The sequence below is a fragment of the Chionomys nivalis genome, chromosome 9 (genome assembly GCF_950005125.1).
Source record: "Chionomys nivalis chromosome 9, mChiNiv1.1, whole genome shotgun sequence".
In the NCBI taxonomy this organism is placed as follows: domain Eukaryota; kingdom Metazoa; phylum Chordata; class Mammalia; order Rodentia; family Cricetidae; genus Chionomys; species Chionomys nivalis.
In genome coordinates, this window is record NC_080094.1 from 44,611,809 (window position 1) to 44,631,043 (window position 19,235).

Sequence of the window (19,235 nt, forward strand, 5' to 3'; positions counted from 1 at the left end):
TGTTGACCCCAAGTTATTCAGAACCAGGAGTCTGTTCATGTGTCCCAGGCTGCTCTTGAAATCTCTATGTAACACAGGCTGCTCTCTAACTCTTGGCGATTCTCTGCCTCCTCAGTGTAAGTGCTAGAATTGCAGACACGCACTGCCATGCCTCACATACACTCCTAATGGGAAGTTAAGGCTGCCACCTAAGAATGAAATTAAGGAATGAACATGGAATAAACAGGTTGATCACCATCACGGGTGATATTTATTGAGAATAAACGTATTCCCACTGAATCTATGGGGGCAGTGGTTACAGAGCTACTAAATACATGGACAGTCTGGGGATGAAAGATGAGTGAAGTGACATATAAGTTTAAGTATTATTCATACTTTGAAGGAAAACTGACCGGGTTGGGATAGGGGAGACATTGACATTATAGTCCCCAGAAAAAGGAGAGACTGAGTAAGAATGATAGAAAGGACATTGAGCTGCCTCCCAGGAGGCCCTCCCCAAAGACCCAGAGCCGGTGGCCTTGGCATGTTTGGTGCTGATAGACCTGACACGATAGAGCCAGTGTCATTTGCCCTTAACTCATCACCGGTTGTCCTTCCACTGGCTTTTGTTTGCCTGGGAACTGTGTTTCACATATAGATTTGTATATAGGGACTTAGGAGATAGCACAGGATCCTGTTTTTGTTTTTGTCTAAGTCTTCATTGCCTTTGTAAACGAGAAAATTAGCATTTAGGTTTTAAATTGCCAGTTCTGGTGCAGCCACAAGATTGCATCCCTGAACTATGGAATTGAGAGTCACGTCCCAAGAGTCCCACTGAGAGGAAGTCGCCACTATGCAAGGGATTGGGGCTGGGATGTGCGACTAATACTCCTTAAGGTTTCCTGTGAGACATTGTGTATAATCTGTAGGGGAGTTCTACCTGAAGTTTTCTCAAATTTTTCATCCAATAATAATTTATAAAGTGATCCCCGTGTGCCAGGTCGTGTGCCTATTGTTGGATTATGACTCCTAAGGCAGACCAGGGACTTTCATGCAGATGCTCTGCTGAGAGCTTGGAGTTGTCTTCAGAAGGAAAAAAAAATAAGAGATGAGAAAGGAGAAGGACAGGGTAGAGGAAAGGGTAGCACATGGTCTTGTCTGGGATCCAGCCTCAGCTTGACTTTGAAGATAGCTCTGAGAACAGTTAACTATGCTGTAGAGTCGATCCCGTTATACCAGTCAGCCATTGATGATCTGTCTTTCTTGGAGGAAGGGGAAGAAAGAGAGAGAAGTCGGGAACTGTAACTTTTAGTGTAAAAGCAACTCCTATCTGCTGAGGGCTTTTGTCTGTAGAAATCAAATAGCTACGATTTATGCATGGCAAACAACGGGGGTGGGCACAATGTTGGTAAAAGGGACCTTCTTGGTGAGGAATAACAGCTATGACAGTCGATCTCGTAGTAAAAGATTCAGTAAATCTGGATGATTTGTATCATGTTCATCTATGAAAACTATTTGATTTGGGGCTGGAGTAGAGCTTGGTGGTTAAGAGGTCTTCCCACTCTTCCAGAGGAGCATAGTTCAGTTCCTAGCACCCATATCAGGTGGCTCAAAACTGCGCGCAACTCCAGCTCTAGGGGATCCAACACCATCTTCTGGCAACTCTCTCTCACACGCACATGCGTAAACCTCTGAACTGTTTGGCTCTATGGAGCTAGTCTCTAAATCATTGGAATATCCTATTCAATATAAGTTTCTGTTTGCACAGAAGTCTTGAACTACATCAAATAGTCTATGCCAACAATATGATTTTCCTTGGGGACTTAGACCAGAAATCAGGATTACCCTGGCCTCTAGAAGGTTTGGACTATCATCAGCCAACATAGGCAGTCAACTGTATCTGTATCTCCAAAAAAATTCTGGACTCCAAAGGTTCAGTGGATTTTTCTTACGAATAGTGCTTGGTGCATGTTGTCTCACATACTGCTGGAAGGATTAGGTACTGGCAACCCAATTCCATTTTCATATAAACAATGGAAGCTCATACACAATCTTCCCTGTACCCTGCCGTTTACAGTCTTCTGTTGTGGGTTTTAATCTGTCCACAACCTTTCTTTGTCATAATCTGTGAGCATTAGTATAACCACTTTGGGGAATTCTTCTGATAAACCATTGAAAAAGAGAGTGGTCTTGGGGACTCCAGAACAGCACTGACATCCAAAGTAGGATTCACCAGGACAGTGCTGAGTCACTAAAATAGGATGGGATCACGAGTTGAGAGAAAGGACAAGAGGGAGAGACTTTGATTCCCAGATGGCTACTTAGTCATCACCAGCTTGGAAATGAAGCAGCCCCGTGATCAGTTGCTGGAGGTCAAAGTTATCAGTGGAATTTATTGACGACAGCTAACTCCTGGGGGAGTTGTTTAGGAAACTGTCCAGAAAGCAGAATAATTAACCAAACCCCAAAGAAATTTTTTAAAAAGTTAACAAAAGTAGAGGACAAAGAATACTTGAAAGTTAGTTTTAGAAATTTCAAATAGAAAATCATAAAAGCTTTTTCTGAAGCAATGAACTTTATCGATGTTATTCAAGGGAACGGGGCTATTCAAGCGCCCCCTTCTCTTATGGAGGCCTGGGATGAAAATTATGACAGGGGACATATGTTGGGGGTTGAGTTGGGAGAGGAACGCCTCAGCAGCCAAGGGCCTTACTCCTCCTTTCATGTTCTTCCTGGAGGGTGGTCCAGGCCTCCTTATTCCTTAGAGGCCATGTGGACCATAAGCTCCACCCCCTGCAGTTGTAGCTAAATTCATTGTCATTCCAGGAAATGAACTTGACAAAGTTAATATTCAGAGCAATGTCAGCCTCAGCATCAAAGATGAAAGAGTGGATGTCACTGCTAAAATCACAGGAAACAGCCTGTTCTTCCTCATATAGCCCCAAACGTCCTGTAAGGCCCTCTGGTACCTGCCTCACCACTTTTTAAAAGCAATTTCAGTCTAAGGGTGTTTTGCCTGCATATATGTCAGTGCACCACGTGTGTGCCTGATGCCCAAAGAGATCAGAAGAGGATACCAGATCCCCTGGGACTGGAGTTACTGAGGGTTGTGAGCCACTTTGTGGGTTCTGGGAATTTAATTCAGGTCCTCTGTGAGAGCAGTAAGTGCTCTTAGTCACTGAGCCATCTCTCCAGCTTCTTCACCATCTTCTTAATGTATTTGTACTTGGCAGTTTTCTCAGGTGGCAGGTCAGATCTACAACACACACATTGTGGTTAGGAATATTGAAGACCATGCCAGTGAGCCCCTGCTCAGCCCTGACATGACCTTGCCCACAGCCTTGGCAGTACCAGTGGATGCAAGGTTGATATTCTAGGCAGTCCCACAACCGTCACACCACACTTTCCCAGAAGGGTTATCCGTGTGTGTGTGTGTGTGTGTTTGTGTGTGTGCGTTTGATGGTAGTGATATCATGTGCTGTGGTCATGAGTCCTCCAATGATGCCAAAGTTGTCACAGATGACCTTGGCCAGGGGACATAAGCAGTTGTTGGTACAGGAAGCATTGCTGACAGTCTTGAGCGAGTGCCATGCTTCTTTTGGTTCATTCCATCACAAACATGTAGCAGCAGGAGAAGAGTTAGAGATGATGACCTTTGCCTCCACTCCTCAAGGGGCCCTAGCCCTCTCCATGGTGGTGAAGACACCAGTTGACTCCACTGGTCTTTGGCACCAGTGTCATCCCATTTGATAGTGGCAGGATCCTGCCACTGGAAGATGGAAATTGTCTTCCTATTGATGACAGATTTCTTATTCTCAGTCGGGATTATTCCAGGGAACTTGCTGTGGGTGGAATCATACTGGAACATGTAGACCATGTAGTTGAGGTCTTTGATGGCAACAGTATCCACTGAACCAGAGTTGAAGGCAGCCCTAGTGACCAGGCTGGACAAGGAGGATGAAAGAGCCTAAATCACAGAACTTTTAACAAAATGGGTGTGGTGAGAAATACATTGCTGTAATTCCAGTACTCTTTAGGCAGAGTCAGATGGATCAGATGTCCAATGTCATCCTCAGGTGCCTAGAGACCTGTGGTAGTTTGAATGTAATTGACTCCCCTAAGCTCATAGGGAGTGGCACTGTTAGGAGGTGTGGCTTTGTTGGAGTAGGTGTGGGCTTGCTGGAGGAAGTGCGTCACTGTGGAGGTGGGCTTTGTGATCTCTTATGCTCAAGTTATGCCCAAGGTCTCAGTTCACTTCCTGTTGCCTTTGGGTTGAGATATAGAATTCTCAGCTCCTTCTCCAGCATCATGTTTGCCTGCACACTGCATGTCCCACCATGATGATAATAGATTGGAATTCTGAAATGTAAGCCACTCAATCAAATGCTTTCCTTTATAAGAGTTACTGTGGTCATGGTATCTCTTCACAGCAATGGAAACCCTAACTAAAACAAGACCAGTCTGGGCTACACATAGAGCCCATATAGTCCTACCAGCTCATAGTCATGTGAAATTAAAATTACTGGTGCTTCCTGCACAGAAAAAGATGACATACATACAACCAAAAAGGCAAAATGGCACCAGAATTTTGTTTATTCATTATATTCGTTGTTTTAATGTTTCATTTTGAGATCAAGGCTTGTTATCCTGCTCATTCTGTCTTTGAACCCTTGATCCCAGCTTGTCCCTTTAAACTAAAATCTCCTTTGGACAGCTGCCCCATCCAACCTACTAGGCTGTTCCCTGAAACATATACTTGACCCTGTGGTACCCAAAGATCCTACATGATGCTCTTGGAGATAGAGACCATGCAATGCATGGTATAAACTTTATATACTTTATGGTATAAACTTGCCATTGTATCCCTGGGATGGATCATCATCATGTGAATCTGTGTTGAGGCCTCTTGCCTTGGCAGTCCCAAATACCCAGTGGCCAGGGCCAGAGGCAGTAGCCTAGTAAGAGAGGGGTGTGAGAAGATGCAAAGCAGCTCAGGACCAAGAGGGGCATAAAGGAGCTCCGAGGAAGAGTATGGAAGGAGGGAGGAGGGGCTGAGTCTGAGATGTCCTGTTGCTGGTACTTCTCTCTCCCCTCCCCCCTTTCCAGCTCTCTCTGGGAAACCTGGTTGAGAGTGGGGCTTCTGGTGGAAGTCAGAAACCGCTGCCTTTTTCAGATGCGCTGAGTCTGCTGTGTTGTGTGTGTGCAGTGGCCCTGTGTTCACAAAGTCTGTGATTTAAAGCACAGCCTGTTAGCGTCTGCTGTCAACCTGATACATCAGAGAGGAAAACCTCAACTGAGGAACTGCGGAGATAAGACTGGCCAGTGGGGAGTTGTCCTGATTGTGTATGAGGACCTTGCCACTGTGGGCAGCATCATCCCCTGGACAGGTAGTACTGGGCTGTATATGAAAGCCGTTGAGAATGGGCCCGATAGCTAACCAGCAGGATTTTTCTCCTGTTTCTATTTCAAACTCCTGCTTGGGTTTTGCCTCCACTGCCCTGGATGAATCTACAAACGAAAATAAATTTTCTCTTTCGCAAAGTTGCTTGTGGTGTGCGTTTTATCAGACGTTTCCTTAAACGTCTCTATGCCTCTCTTTGAAGAGACCTGGGCCTAACACTGCTGCTCAGGTGGGGGTGTCAAAAAGATATTTGATCATGCGTTGGTTCTTGGTGATCACTCCCTTCTCAGAGTTCCCTGCCCCTCTCTCTGGAGTGTCACGGTTGGACCAGATGGCAGGGCTGGTTCCCTTGGAGTGGTTGCTTCTGGAGGTGGACTTAGTTCAGGAGCCCTACACATGGCCTTATGCATTTCTGCCAGATTCTGGTTCTGTGAGTGCTGCCAGAGAGGTGCCGACTTGATAACGAGGTTATTTAATTTGTTTACGTAGACCGTGGCCCCTTTTGTTAGAGGTCCCAGGCTTCGGTGGGCAACACTTCTTGTGGGGATTCAAGCAAAGGCAGAACCACAGACTTTTCTTTTCGGCGGGTGGCTCAGGTGCAGGGTAACCCAGAGTGGTCCTGGGGAAAACAGGGATCTGAGGACTTGTGGAGGAAGATAAGAGGAAGAGGGGAAGGAGTTGGAACAGGGAGAACAGGGCGCCCATCAAGCTTTGGCCTCTCGGTTTTTGACGCCAGCCCTCCGGTTATCAGCTCTGGCTGCCTTCCTCGAGTTATGTAAGGCCCAAAACGTGGCAGCCCAGGGAGGGAAAAAGAGAAGGGGCGGAACCGAGGATGGTGGTGACGAGGGCAAGAGCTGCCTCTCTACACTCTATGGGTTGGTTGTCTTTGGGATTAATGGAGGACTCCTCATCCCTGACTCCTCCCCCGCAGCCCTGAACCCTCATTCACTCCCGCTGTTTTTCAGCGGACTTTCCCGGTTTAGTCCCACACACCTCAGCAAGGCACCAGAGGTTCTGGATAGAGTTTCCTTTCAGGTTGTTTCCTCTCCAAAACTGTGCTACCTTGATCACATCACCTAGGCGCCGCTCTGAGCCTCGGTTTGCCAATCTGTAAACTGAAGTTTGACTAAAATTCAGAGCACGTGCAAAGCGCCTTGCATAGGTGCCTGCGGTGGAGTGGGCGCGCGCAGTCAAATGGAATGTGCGGTGGCTTCGCAGACAGTGACGGGCCGGGCACCGGGGAGGCTGCGGCACTGGGTCCTTGGTGCGGCACTGGGTCCCTGGGCAGCCCCCAGCCCGCCGCCGTCGCCGGGGTTCCTCGCGGCTCACCCGAGTTCGCTGCCACGGAGGGACCTCGGGGCTCTCCCCAAGCCGCCCTCCCCTCTCCAAGGAGGTCGGATTCCGGCGAATAGCTGTGGGCGGGCCGGAGGCTGCAGAGGGGCGTGGGGCGGAGGAGGGGGCGGGCAGGAAGGGGCGGGGGGCTCCGCAGGCGCCCGCAGGAAGGAGAGAACCCACCGAGAGCCTCGGCAACGCGGGCTCGCCGACCCTCCAGCTATGTGGGGCCTCTTGCTCGCTGTGACTGCCTTTGCGCCTTCCGTCGGTCTGAGTCTGGGGGCGCCCGGCGCTTCAGAGCTGGGCCTGTCGCCGGGCTCAACCCTGGCCCCACATAGCAACTTTACCCAGCCGTCCACGAAGGCAAATGGTGAGCTCTGGGACCCACGGTCGGCTGCTGGGCAGGTCAGACCCACTCCCCCAGCTGGATCCTCCAGCCCGCCCTGTGAACTGGGACACACATACACAGCCCTGTGCAATGGCTGCTGACTCAGCAACCCCATTCTGGTCAGACCTAGTCAGCAGTTCCAGGGCAGGCCCAGTGGGATGCTGGTTGCCCCAACTCCAGCCTTCTCTTTTCACAAAGGAAGAAACTGAGGCCAGAATCTGGAGGAGCTCAAGAAAAGTGAAGAGACCCCAGACTAAAATGGGCAGAGTAAGCCTGTGTAGGAGAGTGTTTAACGCCAAAGACTGGAGGAGGAAAGAAATACAACGAGGCTGCTTAGGGGGGAAAAGGGTCACTGGCTCCTGATGGGTACAGGCAGGCTGTCCGGCCTCCCAACTTCTTCCTGTAGGAAGTCGGAGCTTTGAGGCCAGGCAGGTAGGCCAAGCACGGACTTCAGGACAAGAGCTGAGGCCTAGTCTGAAGCTAAGGATGGCTTGGAGGATGGTCGGGGGAGGTGCAAAATCAGAGGTGGGAGGGAGCATTGCTGCAGAGGGACCAACTGGGGCAAGGTCTAGAGGTTAAACACTGAACTAGGATCTCTAAAGTGACCGGTCTCTCAGAGTTGGAGGGCACACTGTCCAAAGATGTAATTGTGTAAGAAGGAAGCACCGAGGATGTGACTAAGGAAGGCAGGTTGGGAATAGGTGTCAGGACTTGAATGCCCCGTTAAGACTTTGGTGATTGCAGTGAGTGTCCCATATGCCCGAATGCCTTCTTAGGCTAATGGACCTTTCATGACATTCTCCACCCCCCCCACCTCCCCCACCCCCCCACCCCCGGTACATTGCCTCCTGGTACCCTAGAGACCTCAGAACAGCATGTCCGGCTGCGACTCATCAAGAAGAAAAAGATCATTATCAAGAAGCGAAAGAAGCAAAGGCAGCCCGGTCCTTCAGTGACTGCCAGGCCTTCGGTGACCACCAGCCCAGCAAAGACCCCCACTCTCCCTGAGAAACAAGAACTAGGTATTGCCTTTCCGGGAGGGCTCTGCCTAGCATGGGAACATGCCAGGCTCATCTCCTGAGATGCCCCGGTTCTGCCCTTTCTCTAATCCTGTCTTCTTGTTCTGTCATTACCCTAGAATGCCCCCCTCTAGGCCTGGAGTCCCTGCGGGTTTCAGACAGTCAGCTCGAGGCCTCTAGCAGCCAATCTTTTGGTCTTGGACCACACCGAGGACGGCTCAACATCCAGGTCAGCACCCTTAAGAGCTCCTTCTCTCCCCTCATCCTAGCCCTTGTCTGTTGGTCCTCCTGGCTTGATGACCATGACCTTTTGTCCACAGTCCGGTCTGGAAGATGGCGATCTGTATGATGGGGCCTGGTGCGCTGAGCAGCAAGACACCAAGCCTTGGCTTCAGGTGGATGCTAAGACTCCTGTCCGCTTCTCAGGAGTCATCACGCAGGGCAGAAATTCCATATGGAGGTGAGGCAGGCTAACTCTTAGCCTGGAAGTGGTTGGTGGACAGACACAGACGTACTGCAATGGCGCTGCGTGAACAGGATCTCTGCATAGTATCGAACTGTCTAATAATAGTTCTCTTTATCTCTGACTAGGTATGACTGGGTCACATCATACAAGGTCCAGTTCAGCAATGACAGTCAGACCTGGTGGACAAGTAAGAATCACAGTAGTGGGATGGACATGGTAAGTGACCCCATAGTGACTGGGACCGGCTAGGGTGCTAGGCTAGGGTGAGAATTCTCTGCATATAAAAGACAGATACCCATTTAGCTCCAGGAGAAAGTTGGTGTTTTTGCAGTGCCAAGGACTTTATGCATTCATGGGGCAGTTATTCACTTAGCACAAGCTCCATGGGGATATCTCCATTAACTGCACCATGGCATAGGTGCTCCCGCTTCCTCCTGGGCCACTCTTTCTGACCACGAGCCTCTGGCTTTTTTACTTCTTGCCTGCTCATGGCTCTGGTTTTCCGTCTCATGGACCTCTTTTATACAAGGCTGCAGAATGGGTATGTTGCTCTACTGAGCTGAGACCGTGTCAGAAAACACAGCTGCCCAAAGTTGCCCACTGGCAGGAGCTAAGGAAATTGGGGTCCCTGTTTGATAGCATGTATGTCTCCAGCTGAACCCACCAGGGAGGGTTGGCTTGTGAGTTTGGGAGCCTGAACTCCATCCCTGGATCTTGGGCCAGTATCAGGTCTGAGCATCCTTAGCAGGGACCCCCATATCTCCAGGTATTTCCTGCCAATTCAGACCCAGATACCCCGGTGTTGAACCTCCTGCCGGAGCCTCAGGTGGCTCGCTTCATTCGCCTGCTGCCTCAGACCTGGTTCCAGAAAGGTGCACCTTGCCTCCGGGCAGAGATCCTGGCCTGTCCAGTCTCAGGTGGGCAGCTGGGCAAAGACTGGAGGGGCAGGGCCTGACTTCAGGGACAACCCATGAACTTAAAGTTTACCTGGAACTCACTTCCCACCAGATCCTAATGACCTGTTCCCCGAGGCCCACACGCTGGGATCTTCTGACTCTCTGGACTTCCGGCATCACAATTATAAGGCTATGAGAAAGGTCAGACACAACCACAGTGACCCAGAAAAGAGGCCTGCTTGTTTCTTTGCCGCCAGGGCATACTGACTGTGACTACCCACGAGTCTCCTGTCCCTATGTCCCACTCTCCTCCCTTTCCCTTGATCCCTAAGTTCTGCTCCAGCTACCTTTGACATGACACCACCCCTTTCTGTCCCTTCCTCTTGACCTGCTGTGCCTTTTCCGGATCATACCATGTTACTCCCATCTGTGTGCACCTCTGGCTCTGTAAGTCCTTCTGCGGTTACTCATGGTCTGACGTCTGCGTGTGACTGCCCCATGTCCCCTCTGCTGCCCAGCTGATGAAACAGGTGCACGAGCAGTGTCCAAATATCACCCGCATCTACAGCATCGGGAAGAGCTACCAGGGTCTGAAGCTGTATGTGATGGAGATGTCAGACCAGCCTGGCGAGCACGAGCTGGGTACTGTTTGATGGCATGGGGAGAGGCGGGCACAGGGCAGGCTGCGGTATGAGCTAGCTCTGGACTTCCATGTGTTTCCAGGAGAGCCTGAGGTCCGCTATGTGGCTGGTATGCATGGGAATGAGGCCCTGGGGCGGGAGTTACTTCTGCTTTTGATGCAGTTCTTATGTCAAGAGTTCCTGCGAGGGGACCCACGAGTGACTCGGCTGCTTACTGAGACACGTATTCACCTACTGCCTTCCATGAATCCTGATGGCTATGAGACTGCCTACCACAGGGTAGGCCACCTGGAATGAGGGCCTCCCTGTCCCCTCTGCCATGGTACACAGAGCCTGTTTGACTTGAACAAAGCCCTTTCTTGGCAGGGCTCAGAGCTGGTGGGCTGGGCAGAGGGTCGCTGGACCCACCAGGGCATTGACCTTAACCACAATTTTGCTGACCTCAACACACCCCTGTGGTATGCAGAAGATGATGGGCTGGTACCCCACACTGTCCCCAACCATCACCTGCCACTGCCTTCTTACTATACACTGCCCAATGCCACTGTGAGTATTTTGGGGACAGGGTGAAGGGCAAGGCCCCTTGTCTCTGTGTGCACCCCATCCTCACCTTTCCTTGTCCAGGTGGCTCCTGAGACATGGGCAGTGATCAAATGGATGAAGCGTATTCCGTTTGTGCTAAGTGCCAACCTCCATGGGGGTGAACTTGTGGTGTCCTACCCTTTCGACATGACTCGGACCCCGTGGGCTGCTCGCGAACTCACCCCTACACCGGATGATGCTGTCTTTCGCTGGCTTAGCACCGTCTATGCTGGCACTAATCGGGTCATGCAAGACACAGATCGCCGACCTTGTCATAGCGAGGACTTCTCCCTGCATGGCAATGTCATTAATGGAGCCGACTGGCACACAGTTCCTGGGAGTATGTGCCCGAGAGTGGAATTAGTCCTGTCTCCATAACTACCTATCCCATAATAGTCTCTTGTAATGTGTAGTACTTGTCAAGCCCTACCGTGGGTGTCTCTCAAGAGCACTGGGAGAGTGGGGCTCCTGTCCACCACTTAATACTCCAGTGTCTTTGGCACCCCCAGGCATGAACGACTTCAGCTACCTACACACCAATTGCTTTGAGGTCACTGTGGAGCTGTCCTGTGACAAGTTCCCTCATGAGAAGGAGCTGCCTCAGGAGTGGGAAAACAACAAAGATGCTCTTCTCACTTACCTGGAGCAGGTGGGATCTGAATCCCCAGTTCCTGGCCTCCCCGAGTTACCCCTGGCCAGCCTGCTGTCCCAGAGTTGTGCTGGAACCTGGGCACCAGCAGTCTTAACTGGCAGCAGATTCTACTACATTGTGGGCCACGTGAGATGTCAGATTGTCTTGGAATGAGCTGGACAAGGAAGGGCAGCTTGCTAGCAGGGTGGTTTCAGATGTTCTAAGGCAATGGAACTAGAAGCCACGTCGTAGTCAGGGTAACTTTTCTCAGAAAAGATAACAGATGTGAAAACTGCCTTGGCGCAACGTGTTACCTCCCTCAGGGACGAAGGTCCCTGTGAATGGCTCTATAAGAACAGCTTCCTTGGATTCTCCAAGAACATCTCCCTAGTGTGAGACGGCTCAGCAGGTAGAGGCACCTGCTGTTCAGCCTAACAACTGAATTTAATCCCTGGGATATGCATGGTGGAAGGAAGGAGAGAGCTGACTCCTACAAGTTCTCTGACTTCCACTCATGTGCCTGGGCATGTGTGTACTCACATACAAACATAGATCCACACAAAATAATTAAATGTAAAAAAAATGATTTTTTTTTTAAAGAGGATTGAAATTCAGACCCCAGCACCTATGTAGCCAGCTGAACATCCCCATAAATCCCTGTAACTCCAGCTCCGAGTTGGGTAGACAAGAATTGCTGAGCCTTACTGGCTTCCAGCCTAGCCAAGTGTGAGCTCCAGGTTCAAGGATGACCCCGCTTTAAAGAAACAGCTGGAGAGTGACAGAACCTTGATGCCCTCTTCAGGACACCTGCTCATACCTGAGGACAAGCTTAATAACAGTACCACCACACCTAGAAAACCCAGTTACACCTTACTAGACCAGGGGTAACTTAGAAATTAGGATATATTTTTTAAAATAAATTTATTTTATATTCCAGCTGCAGTTTCCCCTCCCTTCTCTCCTTTGCAGTAGAAATTTGTCACCTAGGATCATAGTATAAACCTGATACCTTGTCAGGCTTGCAAGGTGACAGCCAGAAAGCTAATGAAGTCACGCTCTTCTGCAAAGGGAAAAGTGTCTTTAATTTTTTCGGTTTGTTTGCTTTTTAAGTCAGGGTGTCACTGTGTAGCCCAGGCTAGTCTCAAACTTGAAATCCTACGTCCATCTCAAGGTTTTGATAAACTTTTATACAGACTGAGATGACTCACACCTGTAATTCCAGAACTTGGGAAGTGGAGGCAGGCTCAGGGATCGAGACTTGGCTTTAAAGCAGAAATCTTCAGCTGGGCAGTTAGAGCGTGTATCTTTAATCCCAGCACTCAGGAGGCAGAGGCAGGTGGAAGGCTAAATTTGAGGCTAGCCTGGTCTACAGAGTGAGTTCCAGGACAGCCATGGCTACATAGAGAAATCCTGTCTCAAAAACCACAAACAAAAAACCCCACAAAAAGACAATAAACAACAACAAAAACCCACTTAAAAACTTCTGCTACACAGGTGCGCATGGGCATTGCAGGAGTTGTACGGGACAAAGATACAGGGCTCGGGATTGCGGATGCTGTCATTGCTGTGGAAGGCATTAACCACGATGTTACAACAGGTGTGTGTGGCACAGGGAAGAGCTGGGGCCCTTTCCACTACTGGTCAGAAGTTAAAGAATCCTGAACCCCTCTGACCTCTCTTGTCTCTCCTGTCAGCGTGGGGTGGCGATTATTGGCGGCTGCTGACTCCTGGGGACTACGTGGTGACAGCCAGTGCTGAGGGCTACCATACAGTGAAACAACATTGCCAGGTCACCTTTGAAGAGGGCCCTGTCCCCTGCAATTTCCTACTCACCAAGACTCCCAAGCAGAAGCTTCGAGAGCTGCTGGCAGCAGGAGCTAAGGTGCCCCCAGACCTTCGGAGGAAGCTAGAGCAGCTGAGGGGACAGAAGAATTAACGTCTCTAGCTGAAGAGAGCCACATCCTTGGACAGGCTGGACCTGTTCAGAACTGAGGGAGGAAGGGGCTGGGGAGAAAGGGTAGTCGAAGAGGTGCTATGTCTTATTAAAGCTTCTGGTGCCTGAGAGTCCTGTTGTCTCCGTGTTCCAGGTCCTTCTCCCGGGTCTGAATGCACATGTACACACTAACCAGTTATGTACACAGATGATCCCACTTGAGCCCTTGTACCTGGGGCTCGGCAGAGCGACTCACTTCTGCCTGTGATTTTCTGCCATAGGTGCTAGTATGTTCGTTAAGCATCAGCTATTTAGAGTACCAATAAATGATGGCTTCTTTCCTGCTAAAGGAGGAATTCATCGTGAGCCTATGTCTTGCTAAGATTACAACCCATTACAATGATTCCAGACAGAATTTTCATGTTAGAAATAAGTGTACTAAGATAATGAAATTACTGAATGAGAAAAGGGGGAAAGGGAATTTTACACAGAAAGCAGGAAGTTAATCGCCTTTATTTATTATTGCTGCTATTTAAAGTTTTCTTTATTTAGTGTGGGTGTCACATGCAGGGGAAATTAGAGGGCAGCTTCGGGAGTGAGCCCTCTTATTCTACATGGGCCTCAGCCATCAGAGGTCATCGGGTTTGTCACCTGCTGAACCACCTTGCCTGTCTCTGCTTTGGTGTTTATAAATCTGTATTTGGCTATGTTGATGCTGAATCTAACTAACTTAGCTGTCAAGAAAATCTATAAAATGTAGGTAAACTTCGGGTCCCTTAGTCAGATAAGCTCCTGTTAGCGGTGGGCAGTGGTTAATGCAGACTCATTGCTTTTGCACTCACGAACCCACAGTGGCTATGGTCACCTGCACAAGGGCAAGCCAGTCAACATTCCAGCATGGAGGGGCAAGAGGCACAAAACCCCACCCTTAGCTGAGGCATGTTTCTGGGTGTCAGAAGACAACCTGAAGGAGTTGGTTTGTGGTAGGTGTCTTGATGAGTGGAAGAAAAGAAAACCAGGAAACCCTCAGTGTCTTTGAGTGTCCGCTGTCTTCCCACACCTCTCTTGCACCTTCCTTCTCCTCCCTTCCTAGTTATCTTAATATTAAAACCTCACAGTTTTAAGAACCCAATCAAGATGGTATTCACCATCGGGGCTGGAGAGATGACTCAGTGGTTAAGAGCTTTGCCTGCTCTTCCAAAGGTCCTGAGTTCAATTCCCAGCAACCACATGTGCTCACAGCCATCTGTAATGAGATTTGGTGCCCTCTTCTGACCTGCAGGGATACATGTAGGCAGAAAACTGAATACATAATAAATAAATCTTTAAAAAAAAATGGTATTCATCATATACAAGAGACAAAACAAAAAAGTCCAAAATATATCAAACTGCCGAGCATCTCTTTGCCTCTACAAATAATTAAAAAAAAATAAACTGAACTGTTATATTTGAGAACAAAGTTTAAAGAAGGGAAAAGCAATGAAGTGTGTGGCAGAACATGGGGCCGCAGGTTAGTTTGGAGGTTTCTGTACTAAAGGGAAGAGCTTTTCTTTTACTTCTTTTTATTTTTTTCCATTTTTTTAAAAAAATTTTTAAAGCAATGGGCTGGAGAGATAGCGCAGAGGTTGAGCACTGGTTGCTCTTCCAGAGGTCCGGAGTTCAATTCCCAGCAACCACATGGTGGCTCACAACCATCTGTAATGAGATCTGGCGCCCTCTTCAGGCCTGCAGGCACAGATGCAAGCAGAACACTATATGCATAATAAGCAAATAAATAAAATAAACCTTTATTTTTTAAAGCATCCATGATCCTCCACTCCCAAGTGCTGAGATCACAGGCTCATCATAACTGTCCTATTATATGAACCGGCCAGTGTAGGTAAATCTGCAGATACAGAAAACAAATTACTGTGTAGGGAAGGGCACAACTGGGAAGGAGTCTTAGAACAAAAATAAATAAGGGTTTGTGTTTGTCTTAGTGGCTCTATTTTTTGTCTTTCCCAGCTATAAAACTGAATATGTTGCTCGTGATATATACCTCTACAACTATATTGAAAACCACTGAACTGTATTATTGAAACGAGTGAATTATAAAGTTGCGAATTTTATCTCGAAGCTGTTACAAAAAGTCTACACTGGCGGATATATAGTGTATAAAAAATAGTTCGTATGACAAGAACACTGATGAGATGCCAAGGGAACAGAGCTGGGGAGGAGCAGGGTTCCTGCACACCATGCAAGTGGGACAGATGCTGAAATACTGCGGAATGGCATTGCAGTCCCCATGGTAACCACTGAGACAGTAACTCAAAGAAAACAGTGAAGGGAGAGCTGGGAACTCAAATCAAACAAAAGAAAGCATTTTAACACAGGAGGACTTAGAGAAAAGGAGCAGCAAAGTGGTATGTTGCAAATCTCACAGCTTAAATAAATGGATCTCATCCTCTAATTACACAGTGAATCAAAAAACACATTGTGTAGCTGAAGAGATGGCTCAGTAGTTACAAGCAATGGCTGCCCTTCCAAAGGTCCTGGGTTCAGTTTCCAGCACCCATATGGCAGCTCACAGCAGTCTGTAACTTCAAGGGAATCCAAAGTCCTCTCTGGCCTTTGTGAGCACACACATGGGGCACAGATATACATGCAGGCAAAAATACCCTTACACATAAGCAACTTAAAAAAAAAACACATCATGGGAGTAATTTTTCTGAGAAATACTGTTTAAAGTTTGCCTTTACAAATCAAATGTCATTCAACCTGTAACAAAGTTAACGCTGTGCTCTGAGAATTTTTTAGAACCCTACAATCCCTCTGTTGACACACCCCATGGGTACTTAGCCTATTTAGAAATAACTGACCTTTAAGAATAACAATGCAATCAATCTTATGATTTAATTAACGCCTACAAGCTCCACTAAACGCATAGCTTTGATTTTACTACATTCCCTGTTTCTTTGTGATCCATTCTCGCCCCTGACTCAGAACAATGCATGCTTGCTTCAGATGTGGTGGCTGAACCTAAGACTATCTGCTGGAAGCGGTTAGGCACGGAAAGCAACTCCCACCACAAATGTTGAAAGCAACAAGTAGACACAGATTGATAACATCTGATTGCAACTTTCTGAGTCAATAGGTTCAGAAAAAACAATTCCTCCCTTTACGAAACTCCTGTAAAAGTTCCTCATTCTTTCTGTGTATTCATCTGAAGTATTATTCTCGAGAAATAAATATTAATGTATTTTTGTGCTCAAAATGAAACCTATTTGGAATCAAGAGCGAACACGATGAAGGTATTATAAGACTGTGCTCGATACTCCCAAGTTAGCAAAGGCATTAATTCCATAGGCTCCGAATTTAACGCGAAGCCACTACCTAATCAGGTTTGGATGCAGGAAGGCTTGGGGAAACACAACCAATACATTGACCTGGTTCCTCCGGGTTTTGTGAAGGCACAGATGTTTTAAAAATCATATTTTTGTAAGAAATTCAAGTGTGTGAAAGTAGGTTGCTAATTCAGGCCTAGTCAGAAGGGGCCATTTCATAAACAGTGTCCCTATGGTTGGGATAATGGAAAGTTTAGTCATTCCTGTTAGTCTGTTGAGCTCATTGCTTTTTATTTTGGTTTCTTTATACCTGTCATTTCATTATTGAAGTGATGATTATTATTAATTTATTATTTTTGTTGAACTTTTTATCATAATTGTATTTTTCAGTTCTAAAGTTTTTGTTTGGTTTTTGTTTGTTTTTTTGATTTTCAACACAGGGTTTCTCTGCAGCTTTGGAGCCTGTCGTAGAACTCGCTCTGTAGACCAGACTGGCTTCAAATTCACAGAGATCTGCTTGCCTCTGCCTCCTGAGTGCTGGGATTAAAGGTGTGCACCACCAGCATCTGGCTAGTTCTAATGTTTTAATTAGCTTATTCATATCTCTGTTCTCACTCTCTCTTTTTTAAAATTCTTTCTTTCTTTTTCTTTCCTTTCTTTCTTTCTTTCTTTCTTTCTTTCTTTCTTTCTTTCTTTCTTTCTTTCTTTCTTTCTTTCTTTCTTTCTTTGTGCCTTCCAGGAACTAGCTCTGTAGACCAGGCTGGCCTCGAACTCACAGAGATCCACCTGCCTCTGCCTCCCGAGTGCTGGGATTAAAGGCGTGCGCCACCACCACCCACATCTCCCACTCTTTCTTTGCTAAGGCTGTTTTCATTTTGCTTCAAGTGTACTCATACTTATTTGTCAATCACTTTAAAATCATTGTTGTTAATTATATTAATTTTGTGTTGTAGTCAGGGTCCTTTTCTAGTCAATTTTTTTATTTGTTTTGAGACAGGGCCTTACTCTGTCTGCCTGGCCTGGAACTTGATATATAGACCTGACTGGCCTCAAACTCACAGTGATGCACTTGCCTCTGCCTTCTGAGTACTGGGATTAAAGACCTTTGCTCCCATACCTAACAGCTTTCTATTATAACTAGCTTTTTTCTGGTGCCTAGCATCTGAGAGGTGGTGGGTGCTTTGTCAGATGGAGGTAGGAAATCCAGGTTCCCCACATCACCAAGGTTGGTTCCTAAGGAGCTATTTCTTTTTACTGATAAGCAAGGGTAGGTAGTATGGCTCTAAGTGCGATCACCTGTGACACCTTGGTGTCAGGGAAAGGCTAATTTTGGGCTATGGTTCTGACCCTTCATTAGGCTTCTGGCAACACCAGCCCCAAAGGAAGAAAGAAGCACTTCCTGTTGAACAGGGGGAGAATGCTTTTTTTTTTTTTAATGTGGTCTTCTCTGAGAAATCAGGAGACAATGTGGTGAGAGGAGGCTTCACTGGTTGGCGTGGATGGACATCACAGGTCTTCACTTGATCTTACCTGACACTGCTCCCTGCAGCTTCAGGAGGGCGAAACACCATGCTTTCTACCCGGCCTTTGCTGGTGTAGCCGGAAACAGGACAGTGTCGTCTGTGGAGTTAGCCGCAAATACTGTTTAATTCCTCTCTCTAGGGTTTTGTCTTAGAAACCTTCCTTCCCCATTAGCTCCCCTGCTCTGGGCTCTCTCAGCACTTACCCTCCCAGAGCATGCTATCTTTGCACTCTGGGCATTGTCCCATGTCCCCTTTCTGTCATTTCTATCATCATCTCTATTAATCAGTGGTACCTAGAATTGTCTAAGGGGGAGTGCTCATTAAGACGCTGTCTCAGCAGTATGGAGGAAGAAATAGAGCCAGCCGGTTCCATTGTCCTGCTTTTTGAGTATCCAAGAGCCAGGAGAGCAGGGCTTGATGTCTAGGGGGACAGTAAGATCATCATCCCTTATCCTACCCTGGGGACTGACAGAGGGTCACCTGACCTAGAAGGCAAGAGAGAAGAGAAAGGGAAATCAGCCTGTGTGAGTGTGATGGAGACAAGCCTTTGATCAGCTTTTAGTGATGTCTGTAGAACTAATGTAGATACTGCTCTGTGATTTTGCCAGTTTGACACAAGCCTAGACATATCTGGGAAGAGGGAATCTTAACTGAGAAAATGTTCTGATTGCCCGTGGGGCATTTTCTTGGTGATTGGCATAAGTATGGGAAGGTCCATTTCACTGAGCTCAAGGTCCTGAATGCTGTAAGAAAGCAGACTGGACAAGAGATGGAGAGCAAGCCCGTAAGCAGAACTCCTGCATCGGCTCTGCATTCGCTCCTGCCTCTAGGCTCCTGCCCTGCGTAGTTCCTGCTCCAGCTGTCCTCAGTTGTTGTGAACTATTCCTTTACACTGTGTGAAGATATATCACCGTGATTGGTCTAAGAAAAAGCTGAACAGCCGATAGCAGGCAGGATGTCTGGACACAGAAGATGCTGGGAAGAAGAAAGGCAGAATCACCAGCCAGACGGAGAGTAAGCAGTGTAGGCAGAACAGAGTAAAGGTAATAAAGCCATGAGACAAAAAGTAGGTTGATAAAACAGGTTAAGTTGTAAGAGCTAGTTAGTGACAAGCCTAATCT

General features: G+C 47.7%; 1 protein-coding gene across 1 annotated transcript; it reads left to right on the forward strand.

Moving 5' to 3' along the window:
- Nucleotides 1-6,890: 6,890 nt before the first annotated feature.
- Nucleotides 6,891-13,355, forward strand: Cpxm1 (carboxypeptidase X, M14 family member 1). Its single transcript, XM_057781089.1, has 14 exons — nucleotides 6,891-7,082; nucleotides 7,961-8,122; nucleotides 8,239-8,348; nucleotides 8,440-8,579; nucleotides 8,711-8,801; nucleotides 9,352-9,502; nucleotides 9,594-9,682; nucleotides 10,000-10,123; nucleotides 10,205-10,401; nucleotides 10,489-10,668; nucleotides 10,747-11,044; nucleotides 11,214-11,353; nucleotides 12,830-12,932; nucleotides 13,030-13,355. The coding sequence occupies exons 1-14, from the start codon at nucleotides 6,935-6,937 to the stop codon at nucleotides 13,269-13,271; spliced, it is 2,175 nt and encodes a 724-aa protein (XP_057637072.1). The 5' UTR covers nucleotides 6,891-6,934; the 3' UTR covers nucleotides 13,272-13,355.
- Nucleotides 13,356-19,235: the final 5,880 nt, after the last annotated feature.